This window comes from Nycticebus coucang, chromosome 22 (assembly GCF_027406575.1).
Source record: "Nycticebus coucang isolate mNycCou1 chromosome 22, mNycCou1.pri, whole genome shotgun sequence".
Classification (NCBI taxonomy): Eukaryota; Metazoa; Chordata; class Mammalia; order Primates; family Lorisidae; genus Nycticebus; species Nycticebus coucang.
Genome location: NC_069801.1, coordinates 42,387,932 through 42,415,294, shown reverse-complemented (window position 1 = coordinate 42,415,294; position 27,363 = coordinate 42,387,932). Strand labels below are relative to the sequence as shown.

The following is a 27,363-nucleotide window of genomic DNA, read 5'->3' as shown; positions in this document are numbered from 1 at the left end:
AAGGGAGAAGTAAGGTAAGCGTCAATCAGTAGATAAAAGGATAAACAAACGTGGCATACAATGATGGATTATTCAGCCTTTTAAAAAGGATGGAAATTCTGATACATGCTACAACATGGATGAACCCTGAAGACATTATGCTAAATGAAATAAACCAGACACAAAAGAACAAGTATTATGCAAGTCCACTTTACCAGTCAAGTTCATAGAGAAAGCAGAATGGTGGTCACCAGAGGCTGGGGGGAGAAGGTAATGGGAGTTAGTCTTTAAAGGTACAGAGATTCAGGTGTAAAATATGAAAATTTTCTAGAGCTGGGGCGGCGCCTGTGGCTCAGTGGATACGGCGCCAGTCCCATATACCAAGGCTGGTGGGTTCAAATCCTGCCCCGGCCAAACTGCAACAAAAAATAGCTGGGCACTGTGGCAGGCACCTGTAGGCCCAGCTGCTTGGGAGGCTGAGGCAAGAGAATTGCCTAAGCCCAGGAGTTGGAGTTTGCTGTGAGCTGTGTGACGCCACAGCACTCTACCAAGGGCGATAAAGTGAGACTCTGTCTCTACAAAAAAAAAAAATTTCTAGAGATGGACGGTGGTGATGGCTGTACAACAACTGAAGGTATCTAAGGCCACAATAAAGATGATTAATGTTACCTTTGATGTTACATCTATTTAACTACAATTTTAAAAATGAGAATTTTTTGAATTGTGGCAAAAAAGGAGATGAAAAATAGAAGGAAAGGACAAGAAAAAAAAACAAGAATTATACATAATGGGATCTATGCCATATAAGTCTGACTTAAAATTAGTGAGGTCAAAACTCCTGTGCTGATCAGTAGTGGGAATGCACCTGTGAATAGTAACTGCACTCCAGCCTGGGCAACATAGCAAGACCCTGCTATTATCTAAAAGAAAGATAATAAGTAAATACATTGATTTCATTAATACATGGAAGGAATAAAGGACAAAAACTATATTAATCATTTCAACAGGCACAGAAGACACATTTCACTAAAGTCCAAAACATTCTCATGATAAACACTTTCAACAAACCAGGAAGAGATAAAGGGATAGCCTCAATCAACATAAACCTTAGACCTAACATATTTAATGATGAAAGACTAGAAGCTTAAAGCAAGCCTGCTTCTGCCACATAGGTTTGGACAGTGCTACAAAGAGTAAATAAAAATTAAAGCATCCAGACTGGAAAAGAAGAAGTAAACCTATTATTAACAGATGAAATGATCCTGTATGTAGGAAAATCCCAAAGTTTTATTTATTTATTTATTTATTTATTTTGTAGAGACAGAGTCTCACTGTACTGCCCTCGGGTAGAGTGCCGTGGCGTAACACGGCTCACAGCAACCTCTAACTCTTGGGCCTACGCGATTCTCTTGCCTCAGCCTCCCGAGCAGCTGGGACTACAGGCGCCCGCCACAATGCCCAGCTATTTTTTTGTTGCAGTTTGGCCGGGGCTGGGTTTGAACCCGCCACCCTCAGCATATGGGGCCGGCGCCCTACTCACTGAGCCACAGGTGCCGCCTAGCTCACAACAACTTCAAACTCCTGAGCTCAAGTGATCCTCCTGCCTCAGCCTCCTAAGTAACTGCAACTACAAGTGCCCACCACAATGCCCAGCTAGTTTTTCTATTTTTAGTAGAGATGGGGGTCTCACTCTTGCTCAAGCGGGTCTTGAACTCCTATGCTCAAGCAATCCTCCTGCCTCAGCCTACCAAAGTGCTAAGATTTCAGGCATGTGCCATTGTACCCAGCTGGAAAAGTCTCAAAGAATGTTTTTTTTTTTGTTTTGTTGTTTGCTTTTGTTTTTGCAGTTTTTGGCCAGGGCTGGGTTTGAACCTGCCATCTTAGGCATATGAGGCCAGCGCCCTACTCCTTTGAGCCACAGGCGCCCCCCTCAAAGAATTTTTTAAAAAGAACTAATAGGCCGACTGCAGTGGCTCACGCCTGTAATCCTGACACTCTGGGAGGCCGAGGCAAACAGATTGCCTGAGTTCATGAGTTTGAGACCAGCCAAAACTAGAGCAAGACCCCACCTTTAAAAATAGCTGGGTATTGTGGCACGTGCCTATAATCCCAGCTACTTGAGAGGCTGAGGCAAGAGACTCACTTGAGCCCAGGAGTCCGAGGTTGCTGTGAGCTATGACGACATAGCACTCTACCAGGGGCAATAAAGTGAGACTGTCTCAAAAAAATAATAATAATAACAAAAAAAATAAAATTAGTAAATAAATTTGGCAAGATCACCAAATACATGTGTAAAAACTGGTTATATGAATTGGATTCATCTTGCCACATATAAATAAATTTGAGTTGAGAGACCAGGAGAAAGGAAAAATCACTCAGGGAATAAAGCATCTCCCAAGGATTGTATCACAAGCTACCACACAAAATAAACTGCTATATCCTTAAGATCAGTGTTACCCACCACTGTCATTCACCAGTCAGACCTTTTCCGCTCCTAACTTATACACTGAAAACTAAAGCACACTGCTAAGAGAAATTAAAGGATAGCTAAATAAATAGAGACATTATATATTCCCGAAATTGTCAAGGTAAAAATTCTCCCTCAAAGTGATCTATAAATTCAAATCAATCTTGTTTAAAATTCCAGTAGCCTTTTTTGTGGAAATTGAAGAGCTGGTCGCCAAATTTATATGGCCACTCAATGCACTCAAAGCAGATAACATAATTTTGAAAAAGAACACAAAGTTAGAGAAATTACACTACCTGATTTCAAAACTTACTATGAAGTAACATTAATCAAAGAAAAGTGCAGAATTAGCACAAGGATATATGCATATAGATTAATGAAAGAAAAGTGGGAGTCCAAAATTAACCATTAATACTTATGATTAATTGATTTCAACAAAAGTGTCAGCCAGGGGGGTGGCGCCTGTGGCTCAGTGAGTAGGGCACCAGCCCCATATGCCAAGGGTGGCAGGTTCAAGCCCAGCCCCGGCCAAAACTGCAACAAAAAAATAGCCGGGCGTTGTGGCGGGCACCTGTAGTCCCAGCTGCTCGGGAGGCTGAGGCAAGAGAATCGCGTAAGCCCAAGAGTTAGAGGTTGCTGTGAGCCGTGTGACGCCACGGCACTCTACCTGAGGGCAGTACAGTGAGACTCTGTCTCTACAAAAAAAAAAAAAAAAAAAAAAAGTGTCAGCCAGGTAGAGTGGTTTACGCCTGTAATCCTAGATACTGGAAGGCTGAGGCAGGTGGATTGCCTGAGCTCAGGAGTTTGAGACCAGCCTGAACAAAAAGTGAGACCCCATCTCTACTAATAACAGAAATACTGAGGAAAGTGTACAAAAAAAGGAAAGAAAAAAACCCCAAAACTGAGGAAAGTGGATTGCTTGAGCCTGAGGTTGCTGTGAGCTAAGACGCCACAACACTCTACGCGGGGCGACATGCAGAGCAACAAATTGAGACTCTGTCTCAAAACAAAACAAAAAAGTATCAAGATGATTCAACAGGAAAAGGAGAGCATTTTCAACCAGTTATGCTGGAACAATAGTCACACACACACACACAAAAGGACCTTTACCCTTTACCTCATATACACAAAAATAAACTCAGATGGATCACAGACCTAAATTTAAGAGCTAAAAGCAAAAAACTTCCAGGAGAAAACAGAGGAAAGAAGTTTTCATAACACTGAGTTAGGCAAACAGTTACTAAATACCAAAATCAGGATCCATAAAACAAAACATCACAGGCTCACGCCTGTGGCTCAAGCGGCTAAGGCGCCAGCCACATACACCTGAGCTGGCGTTTGAATCCAGCCCGGGCCCACCAAACAACAATGATGGCTGCAACCAAAAAATAGCCGGGCATTGTGGCGAGCACCTGTAGTCCCAGCTACTTGGAAGGCGGAGCCAGGAGAATCACTTGAGCCCAGGAGTTGGAGGTTGCTGTAAGCTGTGATGTCACAGCACTCTACCCAGGGTGACAGCTTGAGGCTCTGTCTCAAAAAAAAAAAAAAAAAAAAAAAGAAAGAAAGAAAACATCATAGGCCCAGCATGGTGGCTCACACCTGTAATCCTGGCACTTTGGGAGGCCGATGCAGGTGGACTGCTTAAGCTCAGGAGTTCAAGACCAACCTGAGAAAGAGCAAGAGCCTGTCTCTACTAAAAAAGAAAAATTAGCCAGACATGGCAAGCACTTGTAGTCCCAGCTACTTGGGAAGCTGAGGCAAGAAAATCGCTTGAACCCAGGAGTTTGACGTTGCTGTGAGCTATGGAAACACCTTGGCATTCTACCCAGGGTGACAGAGTGAGACTCTGTCTCAAAAATCATACATATAAACTTCAGCACTTTAAAAGGTACCATTCCAAAACATAAAAAGACAAGCCACACACAGGGAGATAATATTTGCAAATCATATATCTGATAAAGGACTTGCATGTAGAACATAAAAAGAATTCAAAACTCAGTATTTTTTTGTTGTTGCTTTTTAGACAGAATCTTACTTTGTCCCCCTCCGTAGAGCCATGGCCTCATACCTCACAGCAACCTCAAACTCTTGGGCTCAAGTGATTCTCTTGCCTCAGCCTCCTAAGTAGCTGGGACTATAGGCGCCCACCACAATGCCTGGCTATTTTTAGAGACAAGGTCTAGCTCTGGATCAGGATGGTCTGGAACCTGTGATCTCAAGCAATCCACCCACCTCAGCCTCCCAGAGTGCTAGGATTACAGGCGTAAACCACCACACCCAGCCTCAAAATTCGGTATTAAGAAGATAAATAGGCTGGGCACAGTGGCTCACACCTGTAATCCTAGCACTTTGGAAGGCTCAAGGTTGGAGGACTGCTTGAGGCCAGGAGTTTGAGATCAGCCTGAGATCCTGTACCTAACAAAAAAAAAGTTTTTAACGTATTAATGAAAGATAAATGAACCAATTCTTTTTTAATACACAAGATACTTGACAAATATTCTACAAAAGACTTGATGCCTGTTGCTCAGGGGTTAGGGCACTGTCCATAAACACCAGGGCTGGCAGGTTCAAACCCGGCCTGGGCCTGCTAAACACAATGACAACTACAACAACAAAAAAAATAGACAGGTGTTGTGGCAGGTGCCTATAGTCCCAGCTCCTTGGGAGACTGAGGCAAAAGAAACACTTGAGCCCAAGAGTTTCAGGTTGCTGTGAGCTGTGACACCACGGCATTCTACCAAGAGTGACATAGTGAGACTCTGTCTCAAAACACACACATATATACATGTATATACATAGGTGTATATATTTGTGTGTGTGTGTGTTTGTTCTACAAAAATAAGATATACAAGCCAGGCATGATGGTACATGTTTATAGTCCCAGCTACTGAGGAAGCTGAGGCAGGAGGATTATTTTAAACCTGGAGTTTCAGAGACCAACCTGGAGAACACGGCAAGAGTTTATCTCTTTAGAAGAGAAAAGAGGGGGTGGCGCCCATAGCTCAGCGAGTAGGGCACATACACCTTGAGTGGCGGGTTCGAGCCTGGCCTGGGCCTACTAAACAACAATGACAACTACAACAAAAAAACAGCAAGATGCTGTGCTGGGCACCTGTAGTCCCAGCTACTTGGGAGGCTGAGGCAACAGAATCACTTAAGCCCAAGAGTTTGAGGTTGCTGTGAGCTGTGATGCCACAGCACTCCACCGAAGGCAACATAGTAAGACTCTGCCTCAAGAAAGAAAAAAGGAAAGAAAAGGAAAGAGGAGAGGGAGGGAAGAAAAAGGGAAAGAGTAGAGGGAGGAAGTGATACAGGAATGGCTAATAATATTATCAAATGCCCCCCACAATGAGCTACTACCACCAACAGAATGGCTATAAGCAAGAAGACAGAATACCCAGTATTAGTGAGAATGTGGAAAAACTAACTCTGAGGATGTAAAATGATACCATTACTGTAGAAAAGGGTGTGCTGTTTTTTTAAAAAGGTAAACATACAACACAGTTCCAGGACTCTACCCAAGAAAAATGAAAATATATATCCACAAAAAGACTGACATGCAGATGGTCACAGCAACATGAATAACAGTCCCAAACTGGAAACTATCCCTGGCTTATGAATAGACTAATAAAATGTGGACCACCTAATAATGAAACATTATTCAGCAACAAAAAGAAATGAACCTGCCGTAGTATGTATAAACCTCAAAAGCCATATGCTAAGCAAAGGAAGCCAGAAATAAAAAATTACATACATGATTCCATTTATATGCGATGTTCAGAAATAGCAAAGTTATGGAGCCAAAAAACTGATTTAGGTTGCCTAGAGCTGGGAATAGGAAGGATGGATTAACTACAGATAGGCCCATGTAAACTTTTTGGGAAATGGAAATGTTCTAAATCTAGATTATGCTAACAATGTATAAGTCCACAAATTTAGTAAAAAATTACTGATTCACAATTGGCAAATTTTACAGTATATCATAATAAATTTATATTTTTAAAAATGTGTAAGCCCCTTAGGCTGAATCAGATATACTTTGTGGACTTTAGAATCCTCTTTTTTCCCTTTCCTTCCCAAATAATTCAGTCTAGAAGCCATGAGATGATGATGGTGGCCACTTGGTGAGGGGGTGAGGTACCTGACATGATATCAGAGACTGATGCAGGTGGAGATTGCCTGCTTGAAGAAAACAGTGGTATCAGTCTGCCATAGGATGCTGGAGACCCAGCAAGGTATGGAAGGCATACACACAGAAGGTCAATTGTAAAAGGTAATTACAGTTACATACAGAAAAATAATCAAATAAGCAAATACACTGAGGCTAACAGTGGTCGAGATTCATGCTATGAAAGAAGTGAGTTACAGGGCGGCGCCTGTGGCTCAAGGAGTAGGGCGCCGGTCCCATACGCTGGAGGTGGTGGGTTCAAACCCAGCCCCGGCCAAAAACCACAAAAAAAAAAAAAGAAGTGAGTTACAAACATGAGAACGGAGAAAACTAGAATAAACCAGAATTGGAAATGGAGGTGTCAATGTCACCTTATAGTTTTCAATAAATAGAGATCAATAAATAAAGATATATGTGTATTACATGTACAGTTCTTGGCAGCAGTGAACCCAGGTATCAGAAACCATGTCTACCATGCATATATTGACTTTTAAAAAGCATCCGCCAAAAAAAAAAGGATTATGCTTCTTAGAGAACTGGGTATTTTAAGAGCTATGGGAGGGAGGGTACAAAACAAGCCAGCCAGGAATACCTTCTTGGGCCAGGAAGTTAGGAAGTTCTCAAAGAATGGCAGAGATATCAAAAAGACACAAAAGCCAGCATGAAAAGACTCCCCTTGGCCAAATATGGTACAATTTTTAGTTTCAAAATATATAATGAGATATTAAAAGATAGCAGATATTAAAAGATTATAAACCAAGAAATAAGATAGAATCTACTGAATACATATGGTATAATAAAGTAAGTGAGAAATGATCAGAGAAAGGAGAAAGCTTTCCCTATGGTGGAATGGCAACGAATAAGTACCAAACAAAAATAGAAAAATACTATTTGGCAACCAGTATAGCAAAACAATAATGTAAAAAAATATCAACGGATGCTAAAAACGATGAGTTAAAATTTGATGAGAAATGGGTATTTACCCATTGAATGGGTATTTCAAGAACTTTTCCACAAAAATACAGTAGAACCTCCACAGCTGGCCACCTCCTGAAGTTGACCTAATTTTCTTTCTTGTTTTTTTTTTTGTAGAGACAGAGTCTCACTTTATGGCCCTCGGTAGAGTGCCGTGGCCTCACACAGCTCACAGCAACCTCCAACTCCTTGACCTAATTTTCATAGAGCAGACACGCACCATGTGTATGTATCAGTACAATGGGCCTGCTTCTTTGTTGGCCACTTCTGTACTTTGATCAGTTTGTTACAGTCCTCTGGGTGGTCAACTTACAGAGATTCTACTGTCCTTATTAATTATAAAGGAAAAAACAGTAATTTCACAGGGTAAAGCCTGGCAAACAACAGATTTTTAATCAAGTGATCAAGGTTAACTTCATGGTAACTGGACAAAATGAAAATCTCTATAACTTGGAAAGATGCAATGAGCACCAATATCCTTTTTGTTATATTCCTGCTAAAGTTCCATAACTTCAACCTAATCCTGAGGGAATATCAGACAAACCCAAACTGAAGAGATGAATTCTATCAAATAACTGGCCTGTAATCTTCAAAAATGTCAAGATCATAAAAGTTAGGACAGCACTACAAAATTGCTCCAGATTGAAGGAGACTGAACAGGAATAACAATAAAATTCTAACTCATGATCCTGAATGAGATCCCTTTGTTACAAAGGACATCACTGAGACATTTGGTAAAATATGAATTAAGCTTATAAATTAGATTGTGAAATTTCCTGATTTTAATGGCTGTATTGTGGTTATGAAAATGTCTCTGTAAGAAGAACGAACTAAAGTATTTAAGGTTGATGAAATACCATGCCAGCACAGATTCTCACATGGGTTAGGCCAAGGGCTAGCAAACTTTGTCTATAAAGGACCAGATAATAAATACTTCAGGCATTGCAAGCCACATGTGGTCTCTATTATATGATCCTTATTTTGTTTTATTTTTTCTAAACATCCCTTTTAAAATATAAAAACCATTCTTAGCTTGTGAGCTATACAAACATAGGCTGCAGGCTGCAGGTCATATTTGACCTACAGACTATTTTTTGCTGACCCGTGGTTTGGTTCTTTGAACTATTTTTGGCATTTAAAAAATTTTTATTTTTTTAAAAAATAAAAAAATAATAATAATAAAATACAAATTTTTATTTTTGAGACAGGGTCTTGCTGTGTTGTCCAGGCTAGAGTGCAGTGGCATCATTCATAGCTCAATGCAACCTCAAACTCCTGGGCTCAAGCAATCCACCTGCCTGAGCTGCCCTAGCAACTTGGATGACAAGAATGTACCACCAAATTTGGATAATTTTTTCATATTTTTGTGGAGGGAGGGTCTCACTATGTTGCTCAGGCTTGAAGTCAAACTCCTGGCCTCAAATGTCCCTCCTGCCTCAGCCTCAGGAGTACTAGTATTACAGGTGTGAGCCCTTATGCCCAGTCTGAAATTAATTTTAAAAAGTATGTCTGCTAAAGTCCAAATCACTTGAAAAGTTCTAGGAATGGCTGAATAGAGGTAAGATTGAAAGATGAAAGTTTACTGGATAAAAAACATCTCTGGCACTCATCCCATGCCGGGAACTTTCCTATTGCCAATTTGGTGTCACATTCTGCTCAGAGGGCCTATGCTCAAAGTATGCAGTTGAATGGAATGAATGAATCCATCTCAATTTCCTAGAATAGGAAAACTAATTCCCTTCACGTAAGATTGAAAAAAGAAACTGCATCCTTAAAGAACATTTTAATATGACCTTTTAGTTGGCTATACTGAGATACTATTTCTCACCCCTTAGATTAGCAAGATATTCTGTTGACAAGGCTATGTGCAAACAGACATTCTCTTAAACAAATAGTAGAAATGCCAAATGGTATAACAAATATGGAGAGAAACTGGACAATATTTAATGAAAATACATATACATCTACTCTTTGACTCAGTGATCCCAGTTCTTGGAATTTATCCTGAAGATAAATATGAAAATATGTATGCATTAGCAAATAAATAATGACATGAAAGTTAATTTTTCAATGCCAAGAACACTGCAAATGATTCGTCTTTCTGACTCTTCTATCCCTAGTGTGCTAGTTCCTTAACAGCAAGACTCTCTATCCCTGAGCCCAACCTATCTGTCAAGATGAGGAAATCAGAATCAACACTGGCACCTCCTATTATCTGCATCCACTCCCACCTCTCAGAGTCCCAGAGTCAATATAATAAGGATTGACTACCTCAGATGCTTCATCTTTACACATGGGACAGAAAGCCAATGTTTTCTTTGGCCGATCAAGTGGTTAGCTACTTAAATGGCAAGCTTCACAGACCTTCACCAAAAATAAAACAAAACAATGCCCCTTGCACTGCTCTGGGCAAACCACCTTCACCACAAAGCAGTAATCAGTAGGTGTGAAACCAACAAAGGAAGTGATGAGCCTTTAGGCTGAAGACTTAGGAACAAGAGTGTGGCTAAACCAACTCAAGAGTAAGGGTAGCTAACTGTACCTCAGGGTAAACATAGACTGGAGGGAAATTTCTTTTGTGTTAAATATTGTACCTAAGAAATAGAAAGTAAATGGGATTATCATCTTTTGTAAATTCCTAATAAAATAATGGATCTAGAGGTAAATTAACAATGACCACTACTAACAAAACAGGGAAGAAAATTGAAATTAGGGTGGCTCCTGCAGGTCAAAGGAGTAGGGTGCAGGCCCCATATACTGGAGGTGGTGGGTTCAAACCTGGCCCCGGCCAAAAACTGCAAAAAAAAAGAAAACTGAAATTACCTGCCCCATGACAGACACACACTGAACTACTAAGTATTTTTCCCACTCCCTCCAAAACAGAATAGATAAAGCCTACATGAAATATAAGGGTCATAAAATATGTTAAATAACCTCTCAGAAATGCAATCAGCAAAACCCAGAATGCAGGACACACAAGGACAATTCACTTTCTGCAACAAATTAATTGCAAGAGAAAAAAAAAGAGAGAATGGGTAGAAAAACCTAGATTAAAAGAGACTTAAAAGTAGAGTGACCAAATATTCACCTCCTCCGTTTGTTTTATTTGAGGCAGGGTCTCACTCTGCTACCTGGGCTGGAGTAAAGTGGCATCAACATAGCTCACTGTAACCTCAAATTCCCAGAGCTAAGCAAACCTCCTGCAGCAGCCTCCTGAGTGGCTGTGTCTACAGGTGCACGTCACCATACCCTGTTTATTTTTCTATTTTTAGGAGGGGCAGTGTCTTGCTCTTGCTCAGGCTGGTCTCTAACTCCAGGATACAAGTAACCCTCCTGCCTCAGCCTCCCTAAGTGCTAGGATTATAGGTATGAGCCACTGTGCCCAGCCCCAATTTTTTTCTTTAACAGGCTTATGCCTGTTATGCAAGTATATTTTTTAATAGAATCCCCTTTATTTCATTATCAAAGGCGTCCTAATTTAGACAATAAATAATATGGTCATTCTATTTAAAGAGACCTATTAACTAAATGTACTGTGTTGGCACATTTTGGCTACTGATTCCAAAAAAAAAACTGTACAGTATTTGAACACTAACTTGATATTTGATGATATTGATAAATTATTATTTTGAGTGTGATAATGATATACTGATTATGTTTTTAAAGTTTTTACCTTTAGAGATATAAATGGAAATATTTACAGATGAAATGACATGAAATCTGGACTTCCTTTAAAATAATTGAGACAAAAAGAAAATAGGTGGGGATGAGATAGTACTGACCAAGAGTGACAATGTAGACATGGGGGGCATAATACGACTCCCTACCTTTTATTTATTTATTTATTTATTTTGAGACAGAGGCTCACTATGTTGCCCTCAGTAGAGTGCTGTGATGTCACAGCTCACAGCAACCTCAAACTCTTGAGCTTAAGCGATTCTCTTGCCTCAGCTTCCCAAGTAGCTGGGCCTACAGGTGCCCGCCACACGCCCGGTTATTTTTTTGGTTGCAGTTGTCACTGTTGTTTAGCAGGCGCGGGCCAGACTCAAACCCAAACCCACCAGCCTCGGTGTATGTGGCCAGTGCCCTACTCACAGAGCTACGGCCGCTAAGCCATGACTCCCTCCTTTTGAATGATTTTGAGATTTTTCCATAATACAATGTTTAATTCAGTAAACAAAATTTCTCTAGTTTCAGAAACAGTACCCTAGAAAGCTTCAGCTTCCTGCTCTTAGTCAAGAGCAAGCATTTGGCATCTAGCCAATCAAAATTTTATGTTTATTTAGTTACCTAAAGCCTGGATCTATGAAAAGTTACCTACCATAAAGTTTCCTGAAGTTAAATCACAGCTATTATTCTTTTTTTTTTTTTTTTTACCTTTCCATTATAAAAGAAAACAACTTTTCCTGCCTCTAAGAAGAGAATCACTTCTCCTGAAGATACTCTCAAGATGCTCTTCCCTAACACAAGAGGAAGAATGAAACATCTTAAAACTATTTTGATAGACTTTCCCCACTTCCCCAAAATGGTTCTTTTGTAAGAATGTAATTCAGAGTGTTTCTCATTTCAGTCCATATCCGTGTGAGCCCCAACAGGCCAGTAACAACGATGAGTGAGACTGCAGGAGAGGGCAGGAGGGCACCCAGCTGCCATAGCCTTATCTTCGCTAATAATCTTCCATATTATGGACATAGGGTAAGCAACACCCACAGCTGTCCATGGGAAAATAAGAATATGAGGAAATTAATGGAAACAAACTGAAGTGCTAAGGATCAGCAACATCTGAGTTTTTTAACAGTGGTCAACAAAATAGCTATTATAGCAGCCCAGGTAGTATTCTAAGCAATAATATTTTACATATATTTAATCCTTACTACAACCCTTCAAGTAGTATCATTATACCAATTTTAATTTTAATGATGTAGAAAACCAAGGTAGAAAGAAGTGAAGAATGAGTAATTTGCCTACCACTGGTATGCAGCAGAGCCATTGATAAGAACAAGTTCTGAAGATGTTCCTCTTTGGGGGATACTTTGAAAAGCAGTTGTTTTAAAAAAGAAAGATAAGAAAAGCAGGTGTTGGTAAAATGAAAATAGTGTTTCCTCTTTGGCAGGAAATAATCTTGACCCTACCAAAAAGGAGTTTCAAAGGCTGACTAGCTTTGGAGAAGGCCCAAAGGAACACCTGTCCATCTGCCATATAAATCTATAGAAAGTCTCTCACACATGTGACACAGGAGGGGCCCCAGGGATGAATTAGTACCAAAGGCTACAAGCATTGTAGAGAACTTGCTAAAATGTTCAAGCAAAAGCTGAACAGCTTTTTGCTAGACACAGTATGGAAGGAATTCCTATGCAATAGGAAATGGGCTAAACTCATAAGAACTATTCCAATATAAACACAACTCTAATAAGGATTTCTTGCTGCACATTCTCCTATTTTAGGCCTGACAAAGTCTCTGGCAATTCAGAACTGATTCAAAACCTAAGTCATTCTATATTCTAGGAAGTTGCTAACATCTAACTTCTTTCTTTTTTTCCAAGTTAATATGAGGGTACGAATGTTAAGTTACATTAGCATTTTTTAGGTAAGGTCCCTGTTGTAGTTGTGACTTCCAACTTCTATCCCTAGCAAGCCTACAGCTGAACAGTGAACAGCCATTAACACAACTGGCTCCTCTATCTTCAGGGACACTAGTTATACCACAGACTCTAATTAGCACTCTTTCAAATAGTTATGCTAAAAATGCAGTATCTATGCTTGAGTGCCAATCAATACCCTGAACACATATTCTTAGAAGATATACAAATTGATTAAAGGTTAGAGGTTGTTTGACTCATTCATATTTATGATGCCTCTTAAGGTCAATAACATCCTTCTGAGACACTTAAGAACTAGCATCAACTTCCCTCCTAAACAGACCCATCATTTCTAATCAATGAACAAACACAAAGGTAATATAGAGCTAGAGTGGGTATCATTTCAAAACTGTGTTTTGATTGTCCTTCAAATTATTATAGGCAACAATCTGTAAGGTCCTAAGACCACACCTAAGACACAATTAAGGGTTAATTGAGATTTTCAGCAGGGCCAGTTCTCACTATACCATGAGACAAAGGGATGCTGGGCTAATGCAGCCAAAAGCCTCCATAACTTTATTAGTTTGCTAGGCTGCCATAACAGAGTATCATAGACTGGGTGGCCCAAACAACAGATCTATTTCCTCACAGTTTGGGAGGCCAGAAGTTCAAGATCAAGGTGTTGGCAAAGTTGGTTTCTTTGAAGCCTTGTTCCTTGACTTGTAAATAGCTATCTTTTCCCTTTGCCTTGACATGGCCTTCCTTCTGTGTAGGTCTGTGTCCTAATTCTCTCTTCTCATAAGGATACAGGTCATATTGGATTAGGGTCTACTGCAATGCCCTCATTTAACTTTCACTGCCTCTTTGAAGAGCCTATCTCTAAATACAGTCACCTTCTGAGGTAGTGGGGGTTAGGGCTTCAATCTATGAATTTTGGTGGGACAAAATTCAGCCAATAACAACAGTTACACTCCTCCAAAAGGGATAAAAGACATCCAAATATGAAAACTGGGAAGTGGCGGTATTTGTGTGTACCCTAGCTCCCTCTCTTCTGGGTCTATTTTTCAAATAAAGGTTGAAATAGATTGCCAATAGCTTTCAATGTTTAGTTCTTCACTTACATTGCTTACCAGAACTTTTTTCTCTTTCCACTTTACTTGCTCACTTGCTTAATAACAGTAAAGTTCAATAGGCACATGTTCACGGCAAGGATTCTGTACAATGGAGGTTCACCACTGTCTTCACTGAGCACTGACTCTGTGTTAGCCTCTCAATGGGAGTACAGAAAACAAAACTACATCAACGGATGACAGCCATGAGACAACAAGATGAAATTACAGAGACCTAAAAGAAGAGAAGAGGTTTCAAAAAGACTGTCATAAAGGGAATGGCCTAGAAGTGACAATGAACTGTAGAAATACCAATTCCCACCCCTAGAGAAGATTTATCTATTTAGTTATTTATTTAAGACATGGGGTCTCACTGTTGCCCAGGCTGGTCTCAAACAACTGGCCTCAAGTGATCCTTCCACCTTGGTCTCCCAAAGTGCTGGGATTAAAAGTATAAACCACCACTCTCAGCCCCTTATTAAAGAATGTTACGAATTTGTCACCTTGGAAAAAGACAAGACCTGGGACTGCAAAACTTACAGAAGTTCAGACCATACTCTGTTACATAAAGAAAATACCTTAGATGGAGAAACAAAACAGTGTAGTTGTTAATAAATGACCTCTGAAAGCCAAAATGCCCAATTTTATTCCCAGTTCTGTTTTTTCCCAGTTCTGTTATCTTCAGCAATTTATTTAATCTCTCAATATCCCAGCTTCCTCACATGTGAATGCGTACACTAATACTACCTACCTCATAGAACTGTTAAAAAGCCTGAATAACTACGAACTTTAAAGTGCTCAGGAGTGTCTGGGAGGTATTAAGTACTCAGAATTTGTTAACTTTTTTTTTAGACAGAGCCTCAAGCTGTCGCCCTGGGTAGAGTGCTTTGGCATCACAGTTCACAGCAACCTCCAACTTCTGGGCTCAAGCGACTCTCTTGCCTCCGCCTCCCAAGTAGCTGGGATTACAGGCACCCGCCACAACGCCTGGCTATTATTTTTTGTTGTTGTTGTTGCAGCGTCATTGTTTGGCAGCCCAGGCTGGATTCGAACCCGCCAGCTCAGGTGTATATGGCCGGTACCTCAGCTGCTTGAGCCACAGGCGCTGAGCCTTTTTTTTTTTCAGTTTTTGGCAGGGGCTGGGTTTGAACCAGCCACCTCCAGCATATGGGGCCAGGGCCCTACTCTTTTGAGCCACAGGGGCCTCCAACTTTTTAAATTCTTAATTGCGCATCAGAAACATTATGGGAGAGGGGTTAAGACTATAGGCATCAGGTTCGACGCCTGTGGCTTAAGCAGCTAAGGCGCCAGCCACATACCCCCGAGCTGGCGAGTTCGAATCCAGCCAGGGCCCGCCAAACAACAACGATGGTGGCAACCAAAAAATAGCTGGGTGTTGTGGTGGGCGCCTGTAGTCCCAGCTACTTGGGAGGCAGAGGCAGGAGAATGGCTTAAGCCCAGGATTTGGAGGTTGCTATGAGCTGTGATGCCACGCACTCTACCCAGGGTGACAGCTTAAGGCTCTGTCTCAAAAAAAAAAAAAGACTACAGGCATAAGAGATGATGCTATGAGGCTTAATGCCAGTTTCTTCTGCTTATTATTAATTTTCCTAAGTCCTCTGGATTAAAAATATCTTCATCTATAAAACAGACATACTTGCATCATCTACCTCATCATTAAAATAGACAAATATTAGCCACCTAAACAGAGTATTGTGAGGATTAAATTCCACACATCAAGACTATTTAGATGGAAAATGCTTAGTACACAGTAAATGTTTAGCAGATGTTACCTATTCTTATTTTTATTATTTAATTTCTTAATTTTTCTTGACTAAGCAAAATAAAATAATTAAAGTAAAAAGAATCTGTCCTGCTTCTACTGGTTTTATCTACTATGTGAACCAATAACTTCATAAAGCAATAATTGCATCTAATAATAGAAGCATGAGCTCAAAATATTAGGAAAATTGAAGTTGTGCTGTCTACCTTTACGGGAAAACGCAGATCAGATTTATCCTTGTGCCTTAAAAACCAAAAAACCAGATGAAACACATAAAACAACAGTTTACAGACAAAGAACAGAAGGGAAACATACAAAGTAAGGCCTAAGATTGCTCCAGCTTGCTACCTGGAGAACATGTCTAGGGATCAGCCAAAAAGAGCCCCAGAGTATCCTGAGTTGATGAGACAGAATTGAGAACCTGGGAGGCTAGGATGGCCAGAATTTGCAAGGCAGGGGACCAGAGAGGAGAGAGCTATACAGAGGGGACTGTGGAGATCTGCAGGGAGCTCTTCTCATGTGTTTCACTGAGTACTAACCAGCACATTGAGTGAGGAGACTAAGAAAATGAGCAGGCATCCTCCCTAGAGCTCACACAGTGCCAGGAACAGTTCATGTTCCCACCAGCCTGTGTAGAAAAATTCACAATACACTGACATCAAGCAGAATATTTGGAAAGTATTACCTTAGCAGTAAGTATTACCTTAGTAGTAAGCAGTATTACCAGTGCTGCTCTGGTCCCACCAAACAAAGCCTACAAGTAATCCTCAAAATGATCAAGTTATTTCCGAATAACTGCACTCTCAAAATCTCAAGAGCATTCAAGGGAATATGAAAATATCCAGTAAACCAGTTAAAATCATCTTGTCATATCACTAAACTAGTACCCTGGATGGGACACAAAGGAAGAATGAAATGAGGCACTATACAGTGTCCAAACATGAATAAGTCAGGAGGAAAAAAAAATTTTTAATATGAAATTTAACAAGTTTTCATGCCCAAAGCTGCTAGACACTACTCTAGGTTATATGTTCTGAGACCACAGGTGCCAAGAGGTGCTACTTTAAGCCATGTGTTAAGACTGGAAATAAATACCTTCAGCTACAGCTACCCAACTTATAATAATCTTTCTCAGCCTCATACACCAAGGATGAAAATTCCTGGAAGGGGTGCCTTCTAGGAGGAGTTAGCCCTTGACATTGACCTACAAGAGTCTAACACTGTTCAAAACTGTCTGTGGGAGTGAACTTCTGTATCAAATAAAGTCTCTTAAATCTATATAATACATTGTGCTTCCACTTAAATTTTTAGTTTTCAGATTACTTTTTTCCTAATAAAAATCTTGACAAATAGCTACTGATCAATCACATCTTCCTTTCTGAAAAATTCTTTTTCAATTGGCTTCAAGATACTTCTCTCCTGAGTCTTCTTCCTGAACAGCTACTCTATTTTAGTCTCCCCTTTGCTAATTCCTCATTATCTCCAACCTCTAAAAGTCCGACTGTCCAAAGGCTCAATCTTTGGCCATCTCTTCTCTATTAATCATCCCTCACTGGAAGAGCCATAAATCAGATGATTTATATCATTTACATGGTGCCAATTTCTAATTACACCTTTGGCCCAGGCCTCCCAAATCTCTCAATGAATGTCTAATTAGCTATCTTTTGTAATTTTTGCAGTCCTAGTTCATAGCAACTCCAAATTTAAAGCTGTTCAGCCCTAAATCTTCTGTCATCCTTATCTTTTTCTAAGATAATCCAATAACCCTGCATCTAATCCAATAAATCCTATCAATTCTACCTTCACAAGACATCCTACATCTGATTACTTTTTACCATGTATACCATCATGAATTCAAACAACCCTTGTCTCTTCCCTAGATTATAACAGCAGACATTTTTCTTCTTCTTCTTTTTTTTTTTTTTCTTTTTTTGAGAGAGTCTCACTATGTCACCCTTGGTAGAGTGCCGTGGAGTCACAGCTCACAGCAACCTCAAACTCTTGGGCTTAAGTGATTCTCTTGTCTCAGCCTCCCAAGTAGCTAGGATTACAGGCGCCCGCCACAACACCCAGCTATTTTTTTGGTTGTAGCTGTCATTGTTGTTTAGCAGGCCTGGGCTGGGTTCGAACCCGTCAGCCCTGTGTATGTGGTCAGTGCCCTACCCACTGAGCTACGGGCTCCGAGTCGCCAGCAGCCTTTTAACTATTACTCAAGTGATCATTCCCTCTAAGTCAGATCATATCTGCTACAAACCCTCCAATAGCTAATCATCTTATTAAAAAAACAGAAGTCTTCATAATAGCCTCTAAAGTTCTTTAATCTGGCTCCCCACTACACTTCAGACCTCACTTTTACCACTTTCCACCTAACTTACTCTGCACCAGCTTCAATGGACTCTGTGGGGCACAAAAAACATGCAGAGCAAGCTCTTCCATCAGGCCCTTGGCACTTAACACTGCCTCTTATCTAGAACACTCCTCCTCTAGAACAGTGGTTCTCAATCTTCCAACCTTCCTAATGCCACGACCCACAGGTTGAGAACTGCTGTTCTAGAATCTCCACTCTGGGCTCCAGGACTTCAGGTCTTTCCTCACTTTCAAGGATCTCTCTGACCACTGTGCATAACATGTCATCCCTTGGCTCCCATATTCCCTGCTCCTTTATCCTACTGTATGTTTTGCAGTAGCACTTAAGGCCATTCATTGTATTATATATTTAACCATTAATTTGTTTGTCTATATCCCTCCACTAGAATCTAAGCTGAGGACAGGGATTTTATCACTTTGTATTCATCACTTTGTCTTTCATGGCTGAAACACTGCCTAGTACATAGTATATAATCAAATAATGTTGAATATATGAAAAAGAAGGCAGAAAGAAATCTGAGAAGAGCTATTTTCATCAACCTGAACTAATTATTTAATTGTTTGCGGGTTTTTTTTTTGTTTTGTTTTTGTTTTGAGACAGCATCTCACTCTGTCTCACTGGACAGTTTGCTATGGCGTCATCATAGCTCAAAGCAACTTCCAACTCTTGAGCTCAAGTGATACTCTTGCCTCTGCTGGGACTACAGGATGCACCACAATGCCCAGCTAGTTTTTCTACTTTTAGTAGAGAGGTCTCACTCTTGCTCAGGCTAGTCTTGAACTCCTGAGCGCAAGCAATCCACCCTCCTCAGCCTCTCAGCGTGCTAGGATTACAGGCGTGACCCCACACCTGGCCTCATTTAACCAATTTTAGACTCAAATTCTCCTACTGTATAAAATGTGAGAGTTGGACTTTTTAACCTCTGAAGAATTATACCATTTTGTTGTGCTATGAGGTAATCAAAGGTCAGAGTTCACAGCTGTCCAACAGTCAAGATAGGCACACAACTATCTCATAAGCACTAGTAAGATACCCTCCTTTCTCCTGAAATTTTTAATATAGCAGAGATCTGTAATATTCCCTAGACTCTTCTCTGTGACTCTTAGTTTCTCCCCATTATTAAAGAGTGAAGTGGGAGCTTTACCTACAAGGCCAAAAGTAATCTCAGCACAGCAGGTTTTCTTACCTCCACTGCAGTGTGTGGCTGGAACAAGGACTTCCAGGACTGCTGTGGGCTTGTGGGTTCAGGAAAAAGGCAAGAGGAGAAGTAGCCAGAGCACAATCAGCACTAAATGGGATTTTAGTGAGGGACAGAGCTGGAGTCAATGTGGGTGAAAACATGTGCTGATTCACTTCAGCTCCTCGGCAAAGAGCGGAGATTCTGACAAGGTACCACAATAGGAAAAAAACAGGGTCAGTGATAACTTCTCAACCAAAAAGAAACATTTTCAAAGTGGGTTAGTTTAGACAAGAAGCTCAAGCAAATTAAGTGGCCAAAAATCATCCTCAAATATCTTACTTCAGTACCAGTGTTGGCACAAAATGACAACAGAACTAAAACCTAATCCACAGAATTAAATTTAAAAATTTAAGCTATGGTTATTCAAAGTGTTTATTAGAATTGGCTTCTGGGCAAACTAAACACCACAAATTTACTACAACTCATTAATTAGCAAGCAACAGATAACAGTTAATGTTCAATGACTAAAATTTCCTAATAGTTTATAAATTATTAGTTACATAATATATAACTAACTTTCCCCTGATGAGTAGTATATAAAATGTCATTTAACGCAGCATAATGAATTTTGCTTCTATTTAAATTTTAGTTTCCCAGATCACTTTTTTCCCCTGAAAAACAATCTAGCCATTTAGATATGTTGGATCTTATTGAAGACTATTAAATAAGATCATTAGATTGAAAACATAAATCACTGGGAGATACAATTGACAGATTTAAGTTACTATTGTATTAGTATGGTTTTCTATACACACACCATATTTAACTACATTTTATTTCCAAGGTAAAAATAAATTACTTAAGTATCACATAAGCACTAGATCTGTTTCAAAATGATGTTTCCTGTATTGTTACTTCTATTTAGCATATGGATATGATGACATTCTACTTGTGCTTAATTACATATATTTTAAGGAAATTTTCACCTTCCTACTCATTATCCTTCTAACAGGCTTCAGTTTATTTCTCAGGTCAGTACAAAATACGGGGAGGGCAGACAGATGTTTAAATTACAAGCATAGCCAAATTTCCACAAACTCAACAGGTTTTTTTCAAAATCACAAGAAGTAAAAACATTAATTTGGGGTTAATTTCTAACTTCAAAAAGAAATTTCACTCTTCTCAGGAACTATTTCAAAATTAAGCTCCATCGAATGTTAGAGCTAATTAGAACATATTATTAAGGCACTTAGCACTTACTTGTTAACCAATAATGGCTAATCACATAAAATAAGGTTTAACCATTCTGATGATATATAACTGAGATTATAAAAAGGTATGAAAACCCAATCTCATTTTCTTTTTGCTCCTAATTATGACTCTGCAAACTTGTTATAAAAATGGGATCAGGGTGTCCAGACTTCATTTTTCTCTGCTGCATGCACATTTGAAAAAGAGTTGTCGGGTGGCACCTGTGGCTCAAAGGGGTAGAGCGCCAGCCCCATATGCTGGAGGTGGCAGGTTCAAACCCAGCCCTGGCCAAAAACTGCAAAAAAAAAAAGAGTTGTCTTAGGCCACACAGTAAACACACAAACACTAACAAAAGCTAGTTAGCAAAAATAATGGTCTGGCATAGTTTCTGTGATATCTGGCACCACAAATTAAGCCAAGAAAATCCTTACAAAATCAACGTGTCACATCTGACCTATAGGGCTACAGGGTAGATACTCTTGGATTAAAGGATTGCTTGAAAAAGAAACAGTGATTTATAAACTACTATTAGTTCTACTGGGGGTATTTTTCTAATTCAGAGTCACTAAAGCAGATAGAATGATCACCAATACCAGTGTTGCCACATGTGAAGAGCATGCTGTTTGATCATTCAAGTTTTCTTAAACTACAAATTTCATTTAAAAAATTTCAGTTTTGCTAACAAGTGGCCATTAACTCAAACAACACATTTAAAGTTATAAGTGATAAAATTTCTTTTGAATGGTCTTTTACTTTTGTCTCAGTATGAGAATAAAAAGTTTTTCTTTTTTTTAAGTATGCCAATACTCTTAGTTATATATCTGAAAGAAGTCCTCTTTTCCAAGGTCTGGTGGAATCCTTAATTCAATCAGTAAGCATACAGACACTGCAGACACCTGTTCTTGGGGTAGGCCACACTGTCTCAGGGGAAGCGCTACCACTTAGGGGTGGAGAATCTGAAGGGTGCTCCCTCCATTCTCTGAGTAAAGCAGCTGAGGTGAAATGGATTCTAGGACTCTTCTTTCACTGATTCTCCAATTTACTCATCAGTTCACTCAGCACTTCTTCATTAAATAAGCCTGAATAGCTCTTGGAAAAGCCACTCTGAAGTGGAAGGCTTCTTCCATTCCCCAGCTTTGAAATCCTCACCTAATAAAGTCATAAAATTCAGGACACATTCTAAAGGATTCATGCTTGGATCTGCATGGCAGATCTGAGGTCCTGAGCTGACAGGCCATGGACAAAAATAATAATATACTCTTTAGTCAAAAAGAGATACTTTTCATTTCCATTTGTTCTCACATTCACAGGGCTTGTATTTGCAGCTTTCATGCTGACTTTAAATAAACATTTGCTTTCAAGGCAAGGAAATATAACTGTCTTCACTGTTAACCCAGTTCCCCAACCACCGAGGAACCGCTAAATGAAACCTCACATGCCCCTGTCAAGGGCCACTATTTTGACCTTGAATTAGTGAAGCCAGCTCAGCCCTCTTCCTGACAGACATCTCTAAAACAGTATTCATCCAAGCAAATGAAGCAGTGTTAGTTGGCATTAGTTCTTTTCCTGACATCTGCCAGTATGCAGTCAGAGACCCCAGCCTCCTTACTGAATCCGCAGGCATGGTGCTCCCAGTCTCTCTTTCCTCCGTTTCATCATATTCCTGGCTACTCAAGTTTTGCCCTCACACTGGAGTCTTGGCAGGAAGGTCTCTCAACAAAGGGTATGCCGTCTATCAGCCAAAGGAAACTTACAAAGGCTTCCCAAACTTGCAGGAAAAATTAAAGTACTTTTCTCCAAAGCATGATATTCAGAATCACCCCCTACCCCCCAAAAAGACCTAAGAGCACAGGAGACAGCAGAGTGAGGAGTTCCAGATCCCAAATGAATCAGCTGTCCTCTGATCTGCTTGACATCATTCACACTCTGCCTGCAACAAATCAGAGCCACAGAGAGCACCTTGTTCCCACAGTGAGAGGCACCAACCTCCCTCCGCCACAAATCAGCTGCAACCTCCAACCGGGAGGCCTGGCAGCAGTAAAGACTCTGGCAGAAACTGTACATACCAACTCGAAAACTCATACTGTGTCAGAAATACTATTAACCCCAGAGGCGTGGGCCAGGCTAAACAGCTGTTGCAGTGACAAGAGATTAGAAGAAGGCATATTAAAGATATCAAATTGGTAAATTAATGAGCTAAGAATATGTGGGCATTTCTTCAACATTATTCATTCTCAAACCCAAGCCTGGTAGAGGATGATGGTGCTTTAATGTTAGGACTCAACGCATTATTCAAATTCTGAATTTGAATTTAAATAAACTCTGTACTCCTGCAAAGTTCAACATCATTTTTTATTCAATTTTCTATTACTCTTTTATCATTTGAATAACTTTTGGTAAGAAAATCCCTAAGTCTGGGCGGCGCCTGTGGTTCAATCGGTAAGGCGCCGGCCCCATATACCGAGGGTGGTGGGTTCAAATCCGGCCCCGGCCAAACTGCAACCAAAAAAATAGCCGGGCGTTGTGGCGGGCACCTGTAGTCCCAGCTACTCAGGAGGCTGAGGCAAGAGAATCGCCTAAGCCCAGGAGTTGGAGGTTGCTGTGAGCTGTGTGAGGCCACGGCACTCTACCGAGGGCCATAAAGTGAGACTCTGTCTCTACAAAAAAAAAAAAAAAAAGAAAGAAAATCCCTAAGTCAAGTTAAGAAAATAAGCCCTGAAACTAGATTGTGTATAATACTTAAGGTAAGCTGCAGAAGAACTCTATTGAAGGACAAGGTATTTAACTTGTGTATACTGTGGTTTCCCCACCTATAAAATGAAGATAATTAAGGTACTAAAGAACTATGAAAATGTTAGCTATTATTATAGGTCTTGCCCTCCACAACCTATCTCTCAGCTAAAGGAGGAGATAAGTCTCAACAGATATAAAACCATCTGAGAAAAACAGCCTGGCCTGAAGAAAGGCACATGATCAAGTAAACTGTGGAGCTAACCACTGGCAGCTAAGGGAGCCAAACAGGAAACAACAGTCTTGTCCCCTGCTTCAGAGAACTTGCCAAATCTGATGGGCTTGTCTCATTCATCTAGATGACAAAATATGTCAAACTGTTTTTCCAGGGTAGTGTTCAAAGGATTAATTCATACTACAACCAGGGATTTCCAACTGCAGGCCATAGTTCCTTACTTAGTCATGATAACAATTTAGGAAGTCAGCATCAACATTTTTTATTTTATTTTATTTATTTTAATTGAATTTGATTTTTTTTAGATAGTCTCCCTTTGTCACCCTCAGTACAGTGCTCTGATGTCATAGCTTACAGTAACCTCAAACTCTTAGCTCAAGTGATTCTCTTGCCTCAGCCTCTGGAGTAGCTGGAACTACAGGCATCCACCATAACGCCCAGCTACTTTTAGAGAGTGGGTCTCGGCTGGTCTCTAACTCCTGAACTCAGGAAATCCACCTGACTTAGCCTCCCAGAGTGTTGAGCCACTGCACACGGACCAGGATCAACATTTTTTAAAAAGGGAAATATTGGCTTGGCGCCCATGGCACAGTGGTTACGGCGCCAGCCACATGCACCGAGGCTAGCAGGTTCAAACCCAGCCAGGGCCAGCTAAACAACAATGACAACTGCAACAAAAAATAGCCAAGCGTTGTGGCAGGCACCTGTAGTCTCAGCTACTTTGGAGGCTGAGGCAAGAGAATCGCTTAAACCCAAGAGTTTGAGGTTGCTGTGAGCTGTGACGCCAAGGCACTCTACCAAAGGCGACATAGTGAGACTGTCTCAAAAATAAATAAATAAATAATAAAAAGGGAAATATAATGAAATAGAAAAAATATCAGAGTGCTTCAAACATACCATGGCTAAGTATTAGTTTATAAAATTCATGTTTGTGGCATCTATTACTGAAATACATACAAATATATATTTATATTACATATAATGGGTCACAATGAAAAATCTACTTGTTATTAAGGTCAATATCTAAAATGTTTGAAAGCCACAGTTCTAATTACTCAAGCAAACTCAACCCACCTAGTAGCTATAGGCACTTTTCCTTTCCATATATTAGCCCAACTATTCAGCCCTTACAGCTTGCTCTACAAGTCCTAAAAATAACCAAGCACCCTCTCAGAAATCTAGCACCTCTCAACAATTACTGGGTACCACTTTGGAAAGCCTCTTGATGATATCAGGGTCAGCTATAAAAGTCCCAGTCTTGGTCTATCCCCACCGCCAGTTAAGGCTTGCAGCTGTTACGGCTGAGCCCCGATTCTATTCAATATCCTCTAATTCCCAAATAACTAAGACCAGCTATTGAATAATAATAATAATAATAATAACAACAACAACCAACATTTATTAAGTGCTTACTATTCTGAGTACTTTAAAGGTAGTACTCATAATCCAATGTAGTCCTCATCATAGCCATGATATAAATGTGCTACCATTATTCTCATTATTAAAAAAACAAAAAGACACAGAGAGTTTAAGATCAGAACAGTGATAAGTGGAAAAGTAGCCTTTCCTGAATATCTTTTTGGCTGGTTACCCACATATAAATTATACTAACCAGATGTAGTCCTGTCCGGATGTAAGACATTTAGAAGAAAAGCCTCTGCTATGGGCTTCTCACTTCGGAGATCTCACAAAATAATACAAACACACAAAAAAATTCATTAAAGAAATGGGCTGCCTATGTTACAAGATCTGTCATTCTACACAGGCAAAGTAGAATCTTAGAAATCCATTCATGTGACTTACACTGTTCAGACCCCAAGAAAACACTTGTCCATATCTTTCTTCCTATGTCCTTACAGGAAAAAAAAAAAAGGCAACTATTATCTGAATGCTATTTATGAGCTGTGAAACTGCAGACTTCAGAGAGAACTGTGCCTATGAATATAGAATATTTGAGCAGCACAAGATCTTAGAAATAAATAAAAAGACAAATTAACTGTCAAATCCTTCTAATACCATGAACTATTATAATAGTTTTCTTGCCTAAGAGTGTTGTCTCCTAGTAGAGTCAAACATCCACTACTTGATTTCTTTTTATTCTAATTCATGGTTCTAAAGGTATTCATAATTTAGCTCAGTATTCATAACAGCAGCACAAGGAAATATTTTGCAGTATTAAGGAATTTATATTACTACTAAATGTATTTATGTGCAGTCTAAATGTATGATAACATAAAAAGGAGATCAATTTTTTACATTGATAGAAAGTTTGAATAGTTAATGTTAAAATCACAATCTATTTTTATTAAATTATGTACTTAGTAATACTTACAAATCAAAAATGTGTATGTGAATAATGTTATTCAATGCCTATGTGAATAATGTTAGGCTGGGCGCAGTAGCTCATGCCTATAAATCCTAGCACTCTGGGAGGCCGAGGGAGGAAGATCACTCGAGCTCAGGAGTTCAAGACCAGACTAAACAAAATTTTTCTATTTGTAAAAATAGCTGGGCATGGTGGCACATGTCTGTAGTCCCAGCTACTTGAAACACTAAGGCAGAAGGATTGCTTGAGCCCAGAGTTTGAGTTTGCTATGAGGCAGGCTAAGGCCATTACACTCTAGCTCATTCAACAGAGCAAGACTGTCTCAAAAGTAAACACATACATACATAAATTTAAATATTTTTTAAAAATAACTTTTTTAAAGCATGAAAATTTTCAATTTTTTATACTTTATGTATTTGATAAAAATATATTCAAACTTGGTACTATCTGAGAGTACTATATCTTATTTTTAAATCCTAGAGATTGGTGAAAATGAATACAAGTTGTGATCGTAACAAACTAAAAAATAAGAAAGTGGAGCTCAGAAGAGAAAAATCAACAAATAAGGTAGTCTACCTAAATTTAAAAATAAAATCTAACAATGAAAGTGAACAAACTAATCGTATATGAAAAGCAGAAATATAAGAAAAGACTGAGCAGAGGCAGCACCTGTGGCTCAGTGGGTAGGGCGCCAGCCCCATATACCAAGGGTGTCGGGTTTGAACCCGGCCCCGGCAAAACTGCAACAAAAAATAGCCGGGCGTTGTGGCAGGCACCTGTAGTCCCAGCTACTCGGGTGGCTGAGGCAAGAGAATCACCTAAGCACAGGAATTGGAGATTGCTATGAGCTGTGACACCACAGCATTCTACTGAGGGCAACAGAGACTCTGTCTTTGAAAAAAAAAAAAAAGAAAGAAAGAAAGAAAAGACTGAGCAAACAAAATACCCACGGTATTAAAAAAAAGACAAGTAAATGCCAATAAAAAAAAATGCTGATCTTGGCTCGGCACCCATAGCACAAGTGGTTACAGCACCAGCCAGCCACATACATGGAGGCTGACAGGTTCAAAACCAGCCCGGGCCACCTAAACAACGACAACTGCAACAAAAAATAGCAGGACGTTATGGTGGACGCCTGTAGTCCCAGCTACTTGGGAGGCTGAGGCAAGATAATCACTTAAGCCCTAGAGTTTGAGGTGGCAGTGAGCTGTGA

At 39.8% G+C, this 27,363-nt stretch overlaps 1 protein-coding gene across 8 annotated transcripts in view; it reads right to left on the bottom strand.

The window, feature by feature from the left end:
* The window catches only part of MAST2 (microtubule associated serine/threonine kinase 2), a 221,091-nt gene that overhangs the window by 87,645 nt on the left and 106,083 nt on the right, over positions 1-27,363 (bottom strand). Inside the window, exons 1-2 of one of the 8 annotated variants that reach the window (XM_053576311.1) lie at positions 22,469-22,744; positions 19,615-19,809 (exon numbers count right to left, since the gene is read on the bottom strand). The exons of 4 other annotated variants lie outside the window; for them this stretch is intronic. In XM_053576311.1, coding sequence (XP_053432286.1) covers positions 19,615-19,809; positions 22,469-22,518 — 245 coding nt within the window. In that variant the 5' untranslated portion in view covers positions 22,519-22,744. Of the gene's footprint in view, positions 1-19,614; positions 19,810-22,468; positions 22,745-27,363 lie in introns of those variants that run through there. 3 more of the 8 variants (XM_053576312.1, XM_053576313.1, XM_053576314.1) reach the window with 3 other exon arrangements.